The sequence below is a fragment of the Palaemon carinicauda genome, chromosome 24 (genome assembly GCF_036898095.1).
Source record: "Palaemon carinicauda isolate YSFRI2023 chromosome 24, ASM3689809v2, whole genome shotgun sequence".
Lineage (NCBI taxonomy): Eukaryota > Metazoa > Arthropoda > Malacostraca > Decapoda > Palaemonidae > Palaemon > Palaemon carinicauda.
In genome coordinates, this window is record NC_090748.1 from 9009363 (window position 1) to 9031110 (window position 21748).

General features: G+C 40.7%; 2 protein-coding genes across 2 annotated transcripts in view; one reads left to right on the top strand and one right to left on the bottom strand.

The window, feature by feature from the left end:
• Window positions 1–10924, top strand: part of LOC137618064 (uncharacterized) — a 46908-nt gene extending 35984 nt beyond the window's left edge. Inside the window, exons 5-12 of the mRNA XM_068348034.1 lie at window positions 452–650; window positions 1361–1442; window positions 1850–1952; window positions 2581–2758; window positions 4164–4282; window positions 7164–7339; window positions 8751–8890; window positions 10225–10924. Of these exons, the coding sequence (XP_068204135.1) occupies window positions 452–650; window positions 1361–1442; window positions 1850–1952; window positions 2581–2758; window positions 4164–4282; window positions 7164–7339; window positions 8751–8890; window positions 10225–10364 (1137 nt within the window). The 3' untranslated portion in view covers window positions 10365–10924. The remainder of the gene's footprint in view (window positions 1–451; window positions 651–1360; window positions 1443–1849; window positions 1953–2580; window positions 2759–4163; window positions 4283–7163; window positions 7340–8750; window positions 8891–10224) is intronic.
• Aduk (Another Drosophila Unc-51-like kinase) overlaps window positions 1–21748 on the bottom strand; it is a 151097-nt gene that overhangs the window by 75692 nt on the left and 53657 nt on the right. The window lies entirely within an intron of this gene.

Below are 21748 nucleotides of genomic sequence, written 5' to 3' on the forward strand. Positions count from 1 at the left end.
ATTTTTAGAATTTCCTTTACCTGTCGATATTAATTTTGCTGTCACTAAGTTCACTTCCAATGCTATCCTTGATACTTTAAAGGGTAAATATATGATACTTCCACTACTAGCGAAGCTGGAATTCTCTATAAGATATGGACTATAAAAGTCCATTTCTTTTAGCGAGTCATATTTGCACCGACTCGCAACGGTGCCCTTTTAGCTCGGAAAAGTTTCCTGGTCGCTGATTGGTTAGAATCATCTTGTCCAACCAATCAGCGATCAGGAAACTTTTCCGAGCTAAAAGGGCACCGCTGCGAGTCGGTGCAAATATGACTCGCTAAAAGAAATGGACTATAGTGCTGGCTAGTTTGATATTTTTCTCTATATGTTTAATAGGGGCTGGGGCACAATAACTTACGCGTCGGTCTATTGTTGTAATTAAGGTTCTCTCTACTCACTATGTCTACAGAAAGAAGGCTTGCCTAAATACGAAATGCCCCTGGCGGTAGTGAACATGAAAAAGGGCTTGAGACATCGAGTGCGTCTTATTCAAGCTGGTGGGGCGTGTCCCATCCTGGTCAGTGTTGACAATCACAAAATGACCGTCATTGCATCCGATGCCCAGAACATTGAGCCTCTTACAGTGTCATCCATTGTGATGTATTCTGGTAAGTTGTATAGAATTGGTTATAAGTTTAAATGCCATAACTTGAATTATATTCCTTGTTTTATTAATTTAGCATCCTGGTTTAAAGGTTTAAAGGTTTAAAGGCCGCTCATGAATGGCAGAGGCAAGGGACAATGACATTACCCTAACAAACAGGACAATGCCCTAGAGACTGACCATATTACATATGACCAGCGCCAAAGCCCCCTCTCCACCCAAGCTAGGACCAAGGAGGGCCAGGAAATGGCTGCTGATGACTCAGCAGATAGACCTATAGCCTCCCCCTAACACTCCCCATCCTTAGCTTACAAGGACGGTGAGGTTGCAGCGACCAAATGAACTAACGAGTTTACGCGGGACTCGAACCCCAGTCTGGCAATCACCAGGCAAGAACGCTACCACCAGGCCACCACAACATGTTCGCCTGGCATTCGCATGGCAGCAGATCGATCCCATTCCGGGACTATATGTTTAAGCTGTTTACGGGGTAAGCCACAGCTGTGCTTAGGTATCACAGTGGGGGGCTGGACTTGCCCAGCTGACGTTCTAGTGACCATCTATTATGATGAAACAGGAACTAAAACTAGGAACTTTTACCTTTATTTTTAACTTCAAGTTTGAATAATGAATGTAATTGAACAAATATTGAATTACTACAATGAACAAAGATGACGGTGATGACAGTAACCGCATAAACTTATTTCTCAACAGGGGAAAGATTTGACGTTGTGATCGAAACAGACCAAGAGGTGGATAACTATTGGATAAGGTTCACAGGTATTTTGGATTGCCAGTAAGTCATTATATAGTTTTTTTTTTTTCTAAATTCATGGTGAAATCACTAGATTAACCCTTCATATGGTATTTGAATTCGAACAAAATTTTCGAGATGAAAATTGTCAGAACGATTTGCATATTATTCTAATAAATCTGTCAAAGAGATTGTAGTTAATTGTTTAGGAATTTTCTAAAGTGTTCTCTCAAGTCCCCATTTATTTTACTATGAAATTTATGATGCAACCACCAGAGTAATTCTTCACATGATATTTAAATTCGAACAAAATTTTCGAGATGAAAATTATATCAGAACGAGTTGCATATTATTCTGATTGTAGTGGATTGTTTATGAATTTGGACAAATAACAACAACGAAAGCTAAAATTACAAGTGTTACTTTGTTTTTTTTTTGTTTTTTTCAAGGCATACTCAAACCGTACAAGGCGCAATCCTTCGTTATGAAGGTGCCCCAGAAGAATTGCCAAAGGAGACACTCGTGTATAATCCTGACTACCCAGCTGGTATTGTAAGTATGGTCCCCATTTTGTTTCTCAAAAGTTCAAAATAACGATAAGCAATTATTGGTAACGTCTGCCTAATGAACGAGGCTCATTACCTTTACTGGAAGTTTTCTGGTGGGCTGGTGATGGTGTTCTTGCCTGGTGATCGTCAGACTGGGGTTCGAATCCCGCTCAAACTCGTAAGTTCCTTTAGTGTCTACAACGTCATCATCTTTGTGAGCTAAGGATGAGGTGTATGGGGGAGCCCTGGTTCTGGCTTGGGTGCAGAAGGGGCTTGGGCGCTGATATATATGGTCAGTCTCTAGGGCATTGTCCTGCTTGATAAGGTAACGTCACTGTCCCTGCCCTCTTCCATTCATGAGCGGCCTTTAAATTTGATTGAGTTCAGGAAGCGTTTACTGTAAACTCATAGACCTAAGAAAGATTTAAAGACTCAGCAGATAGACCTATAGGCTCCCCCAAACCCGCCATCCTTAACTCACAACGATGGTGAGGTTGCAGCAGCCAAAGGAACTAACGAGTCTGGCGATCACCAGGTAAGGACGCCATCGCCAGGCCCCCAAAAATCTTCCAGTAGAGATAATTAGCGACCTCGGATGTCTTCTGATAAAGATATTTTGCTTTTTTTCTAAGGTGTTGAATCCCTTCAACTCTATTGGAGGACCTGATCGACTGACCGTGATGAACATGACGGCCCTCGAGCCTTATACTGTGCCCGACGTGGTGGACAAGCAATTTTATCTTGCGTTTGATTTCAAAGAAGTTAACGACACCTCATTGTATAATGAGGAATATTATCCTTACAGCGCTGGTGAGTCGTCAATGTTCAGTGTTGTTTAAAAAGAGTAGAAGTCTTTCAAATTGAATTTAATAAATATTCAAAATGAAGAAGGATGATGATTAAATCAAAGCAAAACAGATAAGATGATGCAATTAAGCAGTGATTAAGAAAATAAAATATGGAATAAAAAGACATTCTTAGAGTAAAATATTAAAAATTAACGAAAAGAAACTTTCCATCTCGAGTAATTTTACCGATTCTGCCACATTTTTACTTAGTAGTTTTAAGACCAAACCGGATATCATTTTATTACTTGATTAAATGTTGAGATGGGTGTGTGGGGTGACAAGAAGAGATAAGATATGGAATGAGGTAATTAGAGGTACCACAGGATTTAGAGAACTATCAGGTAAGATCCAAGAAAGTAGACTGAGGTGGTACGGTCATGTCATGAGAAGAGATGAACAGTATATAGGGAGGAGAGTAATGGAAATGGAGGTACAGGGAACGAGAAGGAGAGGGAGACCAAAGCGAGGGTGGATGGACTGTATCAAGGATGACCTTCGATCAAAGGGATTAACCGGTGATGAAGTGTGGGACAGAGATAGATGGAGAACGCTAGCCAGAAACATCGACCCCACATAGAAGTGGGAAAAGATGCAGACAAAGAAGAACAAGACTTGATTAAATGATACGCTATACATAAACGGAAAACTAAATTAGTTGAAATAATCTAAGTATGGAATTATTGGATCATGAAAAGTTTGCATTTCACGATAATATCTTGGACTAAAGGTCGTGTTGTTGGTTTATGGTAATATAAAGAAAGTCTGCAGTAATTTTCATCTAATTCAGATATCATTCCTCTGATATTATCAGGTATGATCTTTGATGTACATTATATAGTATTACGCATAATGATAATGATTAAATACGGAGTTTTGCCAAAAAGCTTTCTTAGGTTCCTTTGCTATTTCGACCGTTTACGGAATTTACACAGAACGGAATTTATGTACGAGCAAATTAATATCTTTACAGTTCATGCAAATATTGAATATCTTAGCTAACTTTCAAGATTAAATAAATAATATCACGTTTTCTTTTAAAATATAATGTTAAATTATATTCTACACTGTGGATAGGTGATGTAAAACATTACATGGTATTAGTTAAAGCAATAATCATAACTAGTCTTTTACATGCTATGGCGAGACATTTCACCTACATATTCCATCTTATCGCAATTGAAATTGAAATGAGAAGCTATCCGGATAGCCGGTATCATAATTAAGCAAAAATAAAAGCAGCTAATGATGAGGTTAAAAGATAAAGATAGATTGGAAATATAGAAGAATTGGAAAATATAGACATAGTCAAACAATCAAACATCGCAAGGGGAGAAGAGGTCTAACGCTTACTTCATATTCTTTTACAGTCGACAGGTCGTGGCAAGTAAAAACACCCCAAATCAACGGCATTACTTTTGCATTCCCCCATTCCCCTCCCATGTCGCAGCCTGAAGAGCCACAGCCGACCATTTGTGTCCATGGAAATGTGAGTTACCATCTATCTCTGTGATGTCTGAGTTGCCATCTATCTCTGTGATGTCTGAGTTGACATCTATCTGTCTGATTTGTCATCTATCTCTGTGATGTCTGTGTTGTCATCTATCTCTGTGATGTCTGAGTTGCCATCTATTTCTGTGATGTCTGATTTGCCATCTATCTCTGTGGTGTCTGAGTTGCCATCTATTTCTGTGATGTCTGCATTGTCGACCATCTCTGTAATGTCTGAGTTGCCATCTATATAGGTAGTAGGTTGGCCAGGGCACCAGCCACCCGTTGAGATACTACCGCTAGAGAGTTATGGGGTCTTTTGACTGGCCAGACAGTACTACATTGGATCCTCTCTGGTTACGGTTCATTTTCCCTTTGCCTACATACACACTGAATAGTCTGGCATATTCTTTACATATTCTCCTCTATCCTCATACACCTGACAACACAGATTACCAAACAATTCTTCATCACCCATGGGGTTACTGCACTGTAATTGTTCAGTGCCACTTTCCTCTTGGTAAGGGTAGAAGAGACTCTTTAGCTATGGTAAGCAGCTCTTCTAGGAGAAGGACACTCCAAAATCAAACCACTGTTCTCTAGTCTTGGGTAGTGCCATAGCCCCTGTACCATGGCCTTTCACTGTCTTGGGTTAGAGTTCTCTTGCTTGAGGGTACACTCGAGCACACTCTCCTATCTTATTTCTCTTCCTCTTGTTGTGTTAAAGTTTTTATAGTTTATATAGGAGATATTTATTGTTGTTACTCTTCTTAGAATATTTTATTTTCCTTTTTTCCTTTCCACACTGAGCTATTTTCCCTGTTGGAGCCCCTGGGCTTATAGCATACTGCTTTTCCAACTAGGGTTGTAGCTTAGTAAGTAATAATAATAATAATAATAATATCTCTGTGGTATCTGAGTTGACATCTATCTCTTATGTCTGCATTGCCATCTATCTCTGAAATGTCTGAGTTGTCATCTATCTCTGTGAAGTCTGAGTGACCATCTATATCTGTGATGTCTGAGTTGTCATCTATCACTGTGATGTCTGAGTTGCCATCTATCTCTGTGATGTCTGCGTTGCCATCTATCTCTGTGATGTCTGAGTTGCCATCTATCTCTGTGATGCCTGCGTTGCCATCTATCTCTGTGATGTCTGCGTTGTCATCTATATCTGTGATGTCTGAGTTGCCATCTATCTCTGTGATGTTTGTGTTGCCATCTATCTCTGTAATGTCTGAATTGCCATCTATCTCTGTGATGTCTGAGTTCCCATCTATCTCTGTGATGTCTGTGTTTCCATCTAGGCTATATCTGTGATGTCTGAGTTGCCATCTATCTCTGTGATGTCTGTGTTGCCATCTATCTCTGTAATGTCTGAGTTGCCATCTACCTCTGTGATGTCTGCGTTGCCATCTATCTCTGTGATGTTTGTGTTGCCATCTATCTCTGTAATGTCTGAATTGCCATCTATCTCTGTGATGTCTGAGTTCCCATCTATCTCTGTGATGTCTGTGTTTCCATCTAGGCTATATCTGTGATGTCTGAGTTGCCATCTATCTCTGTGATGTCTGTGTTGCCATCTACCTCTGTGATGTCTGCGTTGCCATCTATCTCTTTGATGTTTGAGTTGCCATCTATCTCTGTGATGTCTGAATTGCCATCTATCTCTGTGATGTTTGATTTTCCCTCTATTTCTGTGATGTCTGGTTTGCCATCTATCTCTGTGATTTCTGAATTGCCATCTATTTCTGTGATGTCTGAGTGACCATCGATATCTGTGATGTCTGCATTATCATCTGGCTCTGTGATGTCCAAGGAGTGGTGATATCTGAGTTACCATTTATCTCTGTGATGTCTGCATTGTCATGTGATGTCTGCATTGCCATCTATCTCTGTGATGTCCAAGGAGTGGTGATGTCTGAGTTGCCATCTATCTCTGCGTTGTCCAATGAGTGGTGATGTCTGAGTTGCCATCTATTTCTGTGATGTTTGAGTTGTCATCTATCTCTCTGATGTCTAAACGTTTGCTAATGAATTAGTTCAGTATCATGAAGATCAAGAATCTTTATTATGATTTACTTTAAGGGCTGTTTTTCCTGGTCCTATACTGCAAGGGAACTCAACTTTCTACAGGATCTTTCGTAATCTATTTTACCGTATACATTCCAAGGCATTCAGAACTTCACACCGCAAATTGCTCGTTTACTGTCAAATCCACATTATTGAAGCACTTCAAAAACAAGAAAGTCTTCAGTTTCCTCTTGAAAGAATTAATATCTCCAGTCTTCATCGCGGTTAAAAGTATATTTTTTTAAAACGAGCACCATGTAATGTGTTACCTTACTTACGTGGAAAACACCCAAGATTGTTCTGCTAGAGATCAATTTAGAGTTCAAGTCATTGCCGTGCGCTTGTTAAGGTTTTTCAAGCATCTTCAGTGTTTGTTCTTTATCATAGAATAGGTAAAGCGATGACTCGATTCAGAGATAATTAAAGAAATTGTAAAAGGCTTTGGTTTACTATAGTTTTAATGGACCTATAATTATTAATTTACTTAGATGAATTCTCAATATTATCTATTAATCATTCACATGAAAATTAAAAAAAAAGTTTTTATTCGTAGTTCATGATAAATAGAATATTCATGTCTTGATCTTATTAAAGTTTACCTTAAGAAAAAACAAACCTAATTAGTTTGATAAATGAAGTGCAAAGAAAATTATTCGCAAAATAGAATATTGAAAATACATTCAAAATCAAATGAAGACTTATCCTTTTCCTACCACTTGCTCCTTTCATTCGGCGTCAATGACCTTCGATGTCAGGATGCCAGAGAACTTCAAATCCTTCATTCACTCATTCATTGCTTCTTTCAGGATATATCACGCTTCTGCAAAGGAGATTTTTGCTCCTGCACCTATGTGTTCAACGTAGGTCTTGGGGAGACAGTCGAGTTGATCCTGATCGACGAAGGAACCTTCGGCGTGGATAACCATCCTTTCCACTTGCATGGATACAGCTTCAGCGTCGTGGCCATGGGGAAAGTTGGCGAGTAGGTTATCAACCTCTTTACTTTCAATCCCTTATTATTATTACTTGCTAAGCTACATCCCTAGTTGGAAAAGCAGGATGCTATAAGCCCAAGGTCTCCAACAGGAGAAATAGCCCAGCGAGGGAAGGAAACAAATAGAATAGTGTGCCTGAGTGTACCCTCAAGCAAGAAAACTCTAATCCAAGACAGTGGAAGACCATAGTACAGAGGTGATGGCACTACCCAAGGCTAGAGAACATATTATCATTATTACTTGCTAAGCTACAACCCTAGTTGGAAAAGCAGGATGCTAAAAGCCCAAAGGGCTTCAACAGGGGAAATAGTCCAGCGAGAAAACGAAACGAATAGAATAGTGTGCCCTAGTGCAACCAAAAGCAAGACAACTCTAACCCAAGATAATGGAAGACCATAGTACAGACGCTATGGCACTACCCAGAACTAGAGAACAATGGTTTGATTTAGGACCTTATACTTCAACGGGGTTAATATAATTATTTGGAATATACTACAAATGGATTTTTGTTTAAACTCTTAGCTTTAGTTGCATATTGGATTTTGACACTGTAATTTTTAGCATGCGTCTTTTGCAATGAAATATTTACAAGTAAAAGACGAACATGGGATAATATGATATAAAATCCTTCTAGTGGTAACACCAATACTATTTCACCCTTTTTTAAATGACTTAACATCTGATTGGCATTGGTCGTGTCATAATACGTGTAGCGTTATTAGGCACTTTCATATCACATAACTAAAAATCTAAAGTGGTTTCTTAAGGGAACATATAAACCTATCACTAGTTTATTTAGCTAAACTCAATTGACCATTCTCAGTTAAACTGCATTTCCAATTGACCACTCTTAGTGAAACTGCATTTCCCATTGACCACTCTCAGAGAAACTTCATTTCCAATTGACCACTCTCGGTGAAAATGCATTTCCAATTAACCACTCTTAATGAAACTATGTTTCCAATTGACCACTCTCGGTGAAACTGCATTTCAAATTGACCACTCTTAGTGAAACTACATATCCGATTGACCACTCTCAGTGAAACTGCATTTCCAATTGACCACTCTTAGTGAAACTGCATTTCCCATTGACCACTCTCAGAGAAACTACATTTCCAATTGACCACTCTTAGTGAAACTACATTTTCAATTGACCACTTTCAGTGAAACTGCATTTCCAATTGACCACTCTTAGTGAAACTGCATTTCACATTGACCACTCTCAGAAAAACTTCATTTCCAATTGCCCACTCTCATTGAAACTGCATTTCATGACTTAAACGGTTCCTTACATAAAAATCCACTTTACCATGCCCATGTACTCAAGATCTCTTATAAATTTGTACTACCAAAAGGAAAGGGAAGAATATTGCTATTTTGCTCTCTCTCTTTTCAAAGAAAAACTACAGCTGAAGAGGTAGCCACGTTGGATGCCCAAGGTCTGATCGAGCGGAGGCTAGAGAGTCCTGCCTTGAAGGACACCGTTAACATTGTTGATGGAGGATACACCATCGTTAGGTTAAAGGCTGATAACCCTGGTGAGTATTATTACTTCTGCCTAGGAGGTCATAAAATCGAGCAGGTTTATTTATTCATTCATTTAGACCTACTTGCCTGTTATCATTGCCTCCGCCTAGGTAGGTAATGAAATCGAGTCAGTTTATCAATTTAGGCCTACTTGCCTGTTATCATTACAGTCGCCTAAGTAAGAGATCATAAAATCGAGTTGGTTTATTTATTTATTTAGGCCTACTTGCCTGTGTTTATGTCTGTCTGTCTGTGGAAAGGATTACGTCAAAACTACTCGACGGATTTTGACGAAATTTTCACCAGACGACCCCAATTACATTTCGGAGATGATCCGGATCCGAATTCTATATCCGGATTTGCATATTTGCCATTTCAAAGATAACGTCAAAACAAATTGAAGAATTATGATGAAATTTCCACTACAGATAGCTCTTAGGTCACAGACGACTCCATCAACATTTGGCGGTCAGGAATATGTAATTGCTATTATTATTACTATTATTATTATTATTATTATTATTATTATTAGCTAATCTACAACCCTATATGGAAAAGTAGGAAGCTATAAGCCCAAGGGCTATAACAGGGAAAGTGGCCCATGCGAAAAGGAAACAAAGTAATGAAAAAACTACAAAGGAAGTAATGAACAATTAAAATAGAATATGTTAAGAACAGTAACACCAAAATAGATCTTTCATATATAAACTATAAAAACTTCAATTAAAACAAGAGGAATCGTAATAAGATAGAATAGTGTGTCCGAGTGTACCCTCAAACAAAAGTACCATCTTTAAAGTTACGAAGGTTCCAATAATGATCTAGACTTTATATCAATATGGAAGGATGACAGGGATAATAATTAAAAGCAAGGGAAGATTAGCAGTCTTTCCTCCACCTGTATTTATTTCCTTATTTCGATTCTTCACTGGGCTATTTTTCCTTGTTGGAGCCCTTTGGCTTATAGCATCCTGCTTTTCCAAGTGGGGTTGTAGGTTAACTAGTAATAATAATAATAATAATAATAATAATAATATGTAGGCAAAGGGAAAGTGAATCGTAACCAGAGAGAAGGATCCAATGTAGTACTGTCTGGCCATTCAAAAGACCTGTTAACTCTCTAGCGGTAGTATCTCAACGAGTGGCTGGTGCCCTGGCCAACCTACTACCTAGTGAATAATAATAATAATAATAATAATAATAATAATATGCATATCTCCTGTTGCTTCGCTGTACATAAATATTATGATGTACTGATCAATGAAACATAACTAACATCTTTATCATTAATGCTTTCTGGTCAAGTGAGGCAGTTTTAAACAACCATTTCTTTATTCGTTTGCAGGTTACTGGTTAATGCACTGCCACTTGATCCTGCACTCCGAGGCTGGCATGATTGCCATCCTACACGTAGGCGAACAGTCGGACCTGCCACCTGTTCCAGAGGGTTTCCCAACCTGCAAGGCATTTTTGCCAGAGATTTAGCCGAGGACAGTTTTTTTTCCATATTCTACAAAGCCACGCAACTCGACTGAGGCCTTTTCTTTGAATAATTCTGTATCAGATGTCATAATATTGATTAATTGATTGATTTGAGGTTTTCTGGCATCCTGAAGTCATAATATTGAAAGAGAAACACTAAGCATCTCGTAAGCCTATTTATTTTCTTTTTTATTTGTAAGCAATGGAGGGGATCAAGAGCCTGTTGTGAGACGAGGTATATATAAAAGTAGGTCTAGTGATTAAAAAGGTCTCCAGACTCTAAAACGGTACTTGCGCGCAAACAGAACACCTGTAAAATCTGTAAATAGTACTTTGCCTCTTGTACCAACCGTGTGTCACACGATCGTACAGAGTAACATTTCATTTTGTGTATATATTATGCTTGCATCTTTGCTCTTCCCTCGCACTAAAAAGAACCTGAATAAACATGCCTGTTTTTCTCACCGGTAACAGTGTCGGTTTTGAACAGGAAATTTCCTGTTGCATTGAGCTTTTGTATATAAAGGAGTGTGTTCTATAATAAACTCACTCAGTTGCTTTCATCCTGTCTTTGAGTCACAACCTTCTCTCGGCCCGTCACACTCTTGTCTAGTACAGTGGTAACGTGTTTGCCTAGCCTTCACATGACGTCAGACACCTTTAAACTTTAACATTGGCTTTCTTCTTCCCTAAAAAATAGAAAGGGGAGGAATAAACCGCTCTGTTTCAGTGCAATAGAAGTCAATGTTCACTTGTTACAGCGAACCAAGACCTTTGCACCAGTGTGTTTGTTCATCAAGTTCTGACTGTAGAACTCTAAGTTTTTAGCTAGTTATATAGGTAGCTTTAATTTAAAAAAATTAACAACTTGGATCTCATTCCTGCGTGTAATCTGAGACCATAAAACGGATTTTGAGTGAAGCGAAAAATCTATTTTTGGGCTCAGGCCATGTTGTCCTGATGGAAGTTCCTAAAAGGTAGCTTCCTAGGGTATATTTGACTACAGTGATATTCCCAGAGAATTTTACCTTAAGGTATCCAGAATTCTAACTCCTGGAGCGAATATCCCTAAATAATCTCACAGGGATATCGCATAATATCAGAGGATGTATTCTTGACACGTCACATAGCTATCTTCACCCCGAACAGTATTAACGCTTCGAGGGGTTACAGTGACAAGAATCTGAAACGAGAATGAAAAGAGAGCCGCTCATAAGGCATCTCTCCTATTCTGTTTCCAGTGTGTATCTGATGAAGGCGGTAGCGCCCACTTCATTCCTTGTAGCGATATACGAGGTGCTACAGATACTGTATTATAGGGAGGGGTCAATAAGCCCTTTTACAAAAAAAAAGGAAGGGATGGTCCATCAGGACGACATGGCTACCTCACCTAAAAATAGATTTTTCGCTTCGCTCAAAATCCGTTTTTTTGGGCTCAGGCTATGTCGTCCTGATGGAAGTTTACCAGAGCATTACTGTATCTGTGGATTCTCAATCGGTGCCGTACTCCCAAGAAAGTATTTTCCTGGTCCGTCTAGACCTAGAGACGCATGATGCTACCGTCATACATCATACTAGACTCTGGAAAAAGTCTCGAGGAGTACATAATAACTATGGATGACAAAATGACATGCTTGTATAGTGGTCTCGCCCTATACATTATAAAGCAAAGTTTGTATAAGAGTCACCAATGTCAGTATGAACTTGTGACACCTTCCCCAATGTGACTACTCTTATTAACTATTGGATAACGGTTGTATCCGCATAGGAACAAATTTTGCCTCTCTGCCACTATCCCGTTAGGGTACCACGTCAACCCTTCCAAAGGAAGGGTTAAAGTGAGTGGACTTTTGCTTGAATCAGGGAACAATCTTAAAAGACATACCATGATAAAAATATCCATATTTTAATCTTAATACTCAGTACATTTCTAATAAAATGAATGTGGGCGAATAAGACGCAGGGTTCACTATGAACTAGTTTATTAAAATTTAATAAACGTACATATCAGATCAACATTTATAAAATTTATAAAATGTGGATGATATGCGTTAAAGCATAAAGAGAAACAGTCAACAAAAAATATTGTTTCGTCTACTAGGAAACAGATTTGCCACTTCAATTGAATTATTAATAACAATGATACAGTCTGTATACTGTTTATTTACACTAGCGTAAGAAACGCTTGGCACAAGTGTCCGTAATATGCTATAGTTCACCGACGTCAATGGAACAGTTCGTAAGGACACTTTCGTGGCCTATCGCTCAGTGTGTAGTAACATACAGTGAGCGTATGTCCCAAATTAATTACACTGTTCCTCGCAGATTTAAAACAGAAGGTTAAAGAATTCTACCTGCTGCTACCACAGACCTCTTAAGTTGCTCCACTTGCTTCGCATAGTGCATAAAGAACACCTTGATGACTACCAGCCGGTGTACGAACAAGGATGTTCAAAGTCCATATAATTAAAGAAATTTTATGGAAGAGGCAACTTTCCTCGGATCATGACTAACGGGTGTACTGTCTGGATCCATTCTGCAAATAACACGGGTGATTTTCGCCCTTAGTTATAGATAACTTTGAACCCAGGGTTTCTCTTCTGAACAGCTGTTCTCCCATAAAGTCTGAAGTTCTATGAAGATAGACCTTTAGGCACTCCACTGGTCATAGAGATGCATCTTCCTTCAGAGGGCAGATTCTCTAGGGACCCCACCTGTTAGTGGGTAGCTTGTTCCTGGTAAGAAACGTTGGGTCTGGAAATAGATTCAGTTCTCCCTCCAAGAACTGGACGTGGCCTTCCTCTCTAGAGAGAGGCACTATTTCACTAACTCTGGCCCCCAAAGCGAGTACAAGCAGAAATATGACTTTAAATTCAAAACCTTCTAAGCGCATTCCTCATTGTTCATTATTTATACACAATGAAGAATCATATCTAATGACCATGCAAAGGGTTTTAGGAGGCGCTGAAGGGCTAAGCCTAGCATGGGCCTTTGTAGTTCATTAAGAACGACGTTAGAAAGGTGGACCTGTAAGGCATATGGTATATGACTTGAACAATAGAATTGTGTTGGCTGCTAAACCTTGCTCATGAAGGTGAATGAAGAATGATAAATAGGAATCTATCGAGATTTCTTTTGGTTTCTTTGCCTTGAAAAAGGATATCTGTTTCTTCCCTGAAGCCTCATAATGTCTTCTGGTTTCCTCCAAAAGTCTAAACTGACTTTTAACACCGAATCTTTTTCTCACCGCTAAGGAGAGAAAATCATAAGATGTAGGTTCCGTGTTTTCTGTGATGAAGCAGACACAGTCGACTTCTGTACTCGCTGAGACAGGGATGGATCCGGAAGCGGTACGAATTTTATCCGGAAGCGGTACGAATTTTAGTCGTAGTTCCAATGCCAGAGGGAACCACACGCTATTTGGTCACTTGTGGGCCACTATTGCTGCTTTCCCTTTGAAGGATCTCAGCTTGTCGAGAACCTCCAAAAGGAGGTTGTGCGGAGGGAACAGATAAATATTGGACCATCTGTTCCAGTCTAGGGACATAGCATCCTCGTATGGGGACACGTAACAATCTATTTTCTTGTTGTCTTTTGTCGCAAAGAGGTCTATCTGCAGCTCCGGGAGTTGGCTCGAGATGAAGGAGAACGATCCTGCGTCAAGGGACCATTCTGACTCTATAGGTGTAAACCTGGATAGAGCGTCCGCTGTCACCCTTGAATGTGAACTGCTGACAGGTGCCATTTCTTCCATTCCGCCAAACGGAATATAGCCAACATCACTTGGTTGATTTGAGGTGACCTCGACCCTTGTCGATTCAGGCATCTCACTATCACCTCGCTGTCTAGAACCAGTGGGTCGAGTGGCGAGGAGATACTTTCTTTAGTGTCAGAAGTACTGCCATGGCTTCTAGAAAGTTGATGTGAAATGACTTGAAAAGATTGGACCAAGCTCCCTGGACTCTCTTCTGATGAGAGTGACCTCCCCAGCCTTCCTTTGAGGCGTCTGTGTGGATAGTTACTGACGGGGGAGGAGGTTGAAGAAGTATTGATTTCTTCAGCTGCTTGGCATTGGACCACAGCTTAAGAAGCGTTCGCAGTTGAGTCGGTAGAGGTCTTATTAGATCTCTTCGCGCGTTTGATGCGTATTTTCTCCAGACTCCTGTTGCATCCTTTAGCTGTGCTCTTAGCACTGGGTCTGTTATCGAAGCAAACTGTAGAGAGCCCAGCACTCTCTCCTGTTCGCGTCTTGATATCCGTTTGGATTTCAATAGTCTCTTGACAGATCCTGCTATTTCTTTCCTCTTCTTCCCAGGAATGGAAAGTCGATGTGACTCCAAATTCCAGTGGATTCCCAAACACTGAAATTTTTGAGCTGGAGAAAGTCGAGACTTTTTGATGTTGATCTTGAATCCCAGATGTTCCAGGAACTGGATTACTATCTTAGAAGCTTGCATGCATTCTGTCCTGGATGCTGCCCACACCAGCCAGTCATCCAAGTAGGCTACTACTTGGACCCCCTTTAGGCGTAATTGATGGACGGCTGCGTTCGCGAGCTTCGTGAAAATCCTTGGGGCTATGTTTAGTCCGAAAGGCATGGCTCTGAAGGCGTAAAGTTTTCTATGTAACTTGAAGCGTAGGTAGGAGAGGTGACGATTAATTGGAACGTGCCAATAAGCGTCAGACAAGTCTATAGAAACAGCATATGCCCTTTTGGGCAGTGGGGTCCTTATGTGTTGAAGTGTGAGCATTCTGAACTTGTAGTTCACTATGAACTTGAGTGGGGAGAAGTCTAGAATGACTCTGAGTTTTTCTGAGTCCTTCTTTGGAACACAAAACAGCCTTCCTTGGAATTTGATGGACTTAACTTTCCGGATTACTCTTTTGTCTAAGAGCTCTCGGACATTTTCTTCCAGAACGGGGGGGTTGAGTGTTGGAAGAATTGAGGAAATTGAGGTGGAGGACTGCTCCAGCTCCAACCTAGTCCATTCTTTATTAGGCTGTGGGCCCAGGGATCGAAGGTCCAGCGATCCCTAAATAGCTGTAGTCTCCCTCCTACTGGAAGTATCTCCCTTCTGCTGTTGTGGACCTGAGGCCTTGCCTCCTTGACCGCGTCCTCCCCTGGATCCCCCTCCTCTTGAAGGGCGTCTAGAAGAACCTCTGGCTGTTCCTCTAGCTTTCAAACGAAAGGAAGAAGTCTGCCTTTCGAAGGCTGGGTTAAAAACTGGCGACTGTGTCGCCACTTGTTGAGGTACCAGCTGGTACGTGATTAGAGGTTGTGCCACTATCTGAGGCACCGCGGTCACAGGAAGTTGTTGTTGTTGCTGTCGGTAGGGTTTAGCCGGCCGAGAGGATGGCCTAGGCATTTTTGTCTTCTTCTTGGGTTGGGACCCTCATCTGGAGAAGACTTTCTCTTAAGATTTAAGCCCCACTTTTTGAGAAGGTTCCTATTCTCTGTGGCGGCCTTGTCTACTACCTCTTTAACCACTTCATTGGGAAAGAGGTCTTTACCCCAGATACGAGAGGATATCAGTCTCCTCAGTTCGTGCCTCACCGCAGCTGAGGTGAACATGAACTCTCTACAGGTTCTCCTAGCTTTAATAAAGCTATAGAGATCCTTCGTAACTGTAGCCAGATGGGTTTTGGCCACTACCATGAACATGTCCTGGTTCTTGGGGTCACTTGCCATCGTTTCTAATGTCGTTTGCAATGACATCGATGCTGCAAGTCTTCCCTTCGTCTCTTGCTCTCTGCGCAAGAGAACATCCGACAGTTTTGGAAGTTCTTCACCAAACTGATGTTCAGCAATATCAGCTTCCAGCTTCCCGACTGAGAAGGTAAGGTGGACGTCCTTCCAGTCTTCTTGGTCCAAGGGCAAGGTCAGAGATAACGGCTTGCACTCCTCCAAGGAGGGGCATGGTTTCCCTGCCTCCACCGCCTTTAATGCTGCCTTATATCCCTTTTCCATGAAGGGAAAGGCTCTGGTTGGAGAGGCCACAAAGGAGGGAAGCTTCTTACTCAAGGCTGGCACCTTTGAGTTCGTGAAGCCCCTCTCTTTCATGGAGACCGCTAGTAACGCCTGTGCTTTACTATGGTCAAGAATTATGACCTTCGGCTCCGTCTCCTCCTTTGAGGCTGGCTCCTTCCTAAGACGGACATAGCAGTCCGGATAAGAATCTTTGTTGGGCCAAAATTCCATTTCTTCCAGGGGAACTGCTCCCAACTTTTCTGATATCACGATCTTCCTGGTTGTCATTGGCATGTGTTCGGCATACCTCCAAGGATTGGTGTCCGAGCACAAAGGAAGATCCTTCACGTTGAGTCGCTTCTGGGGCCCATGTGATGCTGCAAGTCTACGTATCTCCAGTTTCATTGCAGCTTCCTTCTCATCATTCTTTTTTTGAATTTGTTGGATCATTTCAACAATAGAAGAAAGAGTCCTTCCCAGTTCATCTGGGATAGCAGATGATCTAGAGGGAACAGGTTCTGGGTCCGGAACCGATGTAACAGACACCTCGTCGATTTCTTCCTCTTCTACTTGAGGAGCCTGAGACAGCTCCTCCTCCTGGCCTTCTCCTAGAAGGTCCTTCTCTGTAGAATCCGACACCTCCGACATCTTATCGTCCAATTGGATGTCTTGAAGGGCGGCCGAGACTTCAGAATCTACCGGATTCTGGGCAGTTGGTATCTCCACCTGAGGCTGAGGAATGACTGCATCAGTCGATGCTTTAGGGAAAAGGTATGCCCTCATCTTCTCATTTGGAAGGTGGGGGCCTGAGGTGTTTTTCTGAAAACCCCTCACCCAGGTTCGTAATTTTTTCCTGGCAGCATCCCTTGACTCCGTAGAGTTAGGGTTGTCAAAAGCCTCGGTAATCAGGTTAGAACATACAATACAAACCTGAGGGTCCCAATAGCAGAGATCACCTCTGGAGGCTGCGCATGCTGTGTGCCTCCTGCAAAACTGATTTCCACAGAAGTTCTTACTGCGGACAATGCAGAATACACTCTTGCACTTCGGATGGTCCTCCTGTAAAGAGAAGAAAAATCCATGAGTATCAAGTGAAGGCTTTTCACTTATATTGAAACATGTAGCTTACACAGTAAAGCTATAAAAGAAAGAAGGAAAGGCACATACTTGTATTTCCTGCCCAGCCAATTGCTGTAACCTCCCAAAATATTAAAACTAAGGTTAATTCTATTCTAGAATACCTTATGTAATTTCCTAAACGGAAATTTAAGGTGTAACTCACACCTTGAAATAAAGTTTTAATATACGGGATAGAATGAATACAGAAAGAACTCACTTTCTATATATTGTACGGTCTCAACAAAAGGCTGTACAAGATAACATTAAGTATGTTGGAAGAACTTTAGTGTTACAACAAACTCTGTACTGTAGTTTATTAATGCAGTGTGTACTACACTACAAATATAGTAACTACCGTACATCGCATGCTGCTGTGCCGGCCGGCATTTACCCCCATGTAGTTCAAAGATATACTACCTTTGACTAATAGGCGGCCGGTCATTGGTTCGCAAATGTGTGCCGGCCGGCAGCTGAAAACTAACATGTGGCTGCCGGCCGCTAATCATAGTGGCCAGCAGGCAGGCAGGCAAAGGTAGCAATACCCATGTCTGCCGACAGTGGCTAAGAACCAGAGAACTTCCAACTGCCCGGCTGCCGGCTGTTAAGCCAGAAAGAGTGAACTTATGGAAGGGGAGAATGTAGCATTCAGGCTTCCAAAGAATCCATAGCCTGCCGGACTCTACCGGCAGACATGGAAGGGGGACCAAGGGAGGTCTGGGGTTCACTCTGTAAAGAACAAGGGGTCTCTGCCGGCCGACACGTAATTGCCAGCTGGCAGAGAGCTGAGCTGGTCCTCCATCCTAACCTACACTAGGTATGGAAGTAGGACTGCGGCCAAAAGAAAATAAAAGAGAGAGAGGTGGGGAAGGGATAAGGGTCCTATAAACTTCGTTCTAGCAAGAGACACACTCAGCAGTTAGGGAAGCTCATCCTAACCTAGAGTTGTCTATTAGGGAGGAAGACTGGCAATGCTTGCTATCCTCCTCCCAACCAGAACAAAGATAGGTGAAGTTATTTTGCCGGGCAACGGGGAAAACTCATTCTCCAGCCCGAGAAAAACAACACAGGACAGTCTGCTAGACCACTAGAGGAAGGAATCATCTCATACAGAATCCTTCAGACGTGGACTAGGGAAGCAAAGCTTCCTGTATCCGCCCCTAACCTAGCAAAGGATATTCATTCTCTATGCTAGGAAGAAGCAGACCACAGACTAGAAACTCTGATGTTCTGCCCTAACCAAAAAAACCAGTCATTCTGGTTATCAGGTCAGGACAGACATATCCTAGTATAGTTATACCTGAATTATTATACAGATAGAACCGCTAGGATTAAGCCTAAGGCTTACTCAGAGGGAGAGAGGGATTGAACTTAGCCTCCGGAGGAGAAAAGAACAACCGGGGATGTGCGAAAGTATACTACTGTACCTAGGTTACTAGCCTAGGTGCGGTGAGAATCGATTACCTAATTCACCGAAACTCTCTCGTATACAATCTTGGAAAGAACATTCAACAATATCTTACATGTATAAAATATTTCCCTAGAGCTTCAATAATAAAACACTCGGAAAAACTTATATCATGCATGAAAGTACTAGGGCCAGACGCCTAGGCTACTAAGCCTTGCAAAGGGCAAGATTGGTTACCTATATCACCGAACTAAAAACTAACGGCATTATATAAGCATTCCTAGAGGAGCTAAATAGCTAGATTATTAAAGCATAACAAACCGGGAACGTCGCTCTAGCTAACTAAATGACCCATATATAGCGAGCGATAGCATCCAGGATGCCTCCGGTAGGCAACAGCTCTTGTTTACATTAATATCACTTTTGATTTAATTCAAAACGACAAGAGCTTACATTTATACACAGTAAAGATAATACTCAACTTTCCAGAGGCAGCAGAGGCCGGAGAAGTCATCAAAATGTTGAATTAAATCCAAAATAACGAGAGAACACAAGGGAAAACACCGAGTAGTAGAGCTACACGAAAATGAATAAAAAGGGCGCTACCGCCTTCATCAGATACACACTGGAAACGGAATAGGAGAGATGCCTTATGAGCGGCTCTCTTTTCATTCTCGTTTCAGATTCTTGTCACTGTAACCCCTCGAAGCGTTAATACTGTTCAGGGTGAAGATAGCTATGTGACGTGTCAAGAATACGTCCTCTGATATTATGCGATATCCCTGTGAGATTATTTAGGGATATTCGCTCCAGGAGTTAGAATTCTGGATACCTTAAGGTAAAATTCTCTGGGAATATCACTGTAGTCAAATATACCCTAGGAAGCTACCTTTTAGGACCTTCCATCAGGACAACATGGCCTGAGCCCAAAAAAAACAATATATATAACAAATTAATTTAATAAAATTTAGACAAACTTGACATAGATTTGATCATGCAAAATTTTTCCTCTCTCTCTCTCTCTCTCTCTCTCTCTCTCTCTCTCTCTCTCTCTCTCTCTCTCTCTCTCTCTCTCTCTCTCTCTCTCTCTCTCAAATATCTATATTACAATTTTATAATTGATAGCTCTCTATTTTACTTATTAGGTCTTTACAAGATTGTTTAAGCAGCTAAACATTGTTGTTTTAGGTGTTGTGGTTGTGTAACTCTCTTTGAACAGCATTGACAGAAAAAGTGATTAAATTAAATTCTAATAAATATACATTACATAGTAACACTCATCCTTTTAGACTATTTGTTCTTTTGACATTGAAATTATTGAAAATTTGTTCTAGTTGTTCTGAATAGGTGCCATTGCTCTCTCTGCCAAAGATTTTGAACTTAATGAGTTCATTTTCCATTATATTTAGTTATAAGTAGTACTTTATCGGTATTTTTAAAAGTTTACTGAACTTTATGACGTTTAACTTGAAACAGTACACGAATAATACAGAATATAAACATTCTCTCTCTCTCTCTCACTCTCTCTCTATCTCTCTCTCTCTCTCTCTCTCTCTCTCTCTCACACACACACACACATACACAAAATCTATCTATATACCTATATATCTATCTATATATGTATACTTTTCCAGTTTATTCTTAGTTCTCGTTTAATAAAATTATTGCTAAAAGCTGGTTATGAATATTTCAACCCTACAACTAAGCTCAAGAGATTTTTCTTAGTACAGACTCAAACTAAGGATTGCATTTATGCAAGCATTTCCACAAAAGTATCTTTTCCTAAATAGAGGGTATTAGTTATAGTGAACTAGTACACACACACAAACAAAAATACATACATATATATACACATATATACATATATATATATATATATATATATATAATGATAATTTTTTTTTGCACATTTAAACGTGTTTCTTTCATATTTCAAATAAGCCATATATATTAATACATTAAAGTCTGGATTCTCTTAACGACCTCGGGATCAGAGCCCAAGGTGGAACCGCCCAAAGACTATGATATCGGACCAGCGGGGATTTGAACCCTCGTCCGGGATATCTGTATGCCAGTGACCATACCACTCCGCCACTCGGACAAAGGACTTAGAAAATAGGCTAAATAACCTAGCAGAGTTAATGAACAAATTTTTGGTTGAACGAGAAGAGCAGTAGTGTGCAACCACCGCATATCCGACGTACATGAACGAAGTCCAAATGCACACAAGTGAAAGTACACATGCACAGCCAAGTGAAGATATGCAAATCATAGCTTTAAAGTTGCAAGAACTCCAGGCAAGTGCTAGGCCTTTTGATGATCAATGGCCTAACGAAGGGTTTCAATCAATCAAAATGTTTTTGAGAGACTTTGAAGTAGTCATATATGGGTGGTCTGAAAGAGAGCAAGCTATTCAAGTGATTAGATTGCTGAAAGATGCTCCAGCAATGGAGGTAATGTGTTGGCCACAAGACAGTTTAAGAAGTTATACTGAAATAAAACGAAGTTTAATTGAGAAATATGCATTACCCGATGCGAGAAAGGGGGACAAAAAGTAAAATTACAAACCCAAAATTTGGGAAGGTGTATCCGTTCTTAGTTTTGCAACTTTCATTTTTCAGGATTGTGATTCATTTGCTAACCGGAGTGCCAATCTCCCAGGTGATAAAAAAGCAATTGCCCGTAAACATATTCGCAGATTAGTAAACCCTTCTTTATTTGGTTATTTGTTCGATGACAATTGCTCGTTAGCAGACGTAGTGATGGCAATACAAAACATTCTAGACAGTTTGCCAGAATAAAAAAAGACTGAGAATAACCGTCCCGATTCCGAGAAGGTGGCAGCCATGAGAGGCACTCACCAACCCCCAAAGGGGGAGAGAGGAGAACGCACTC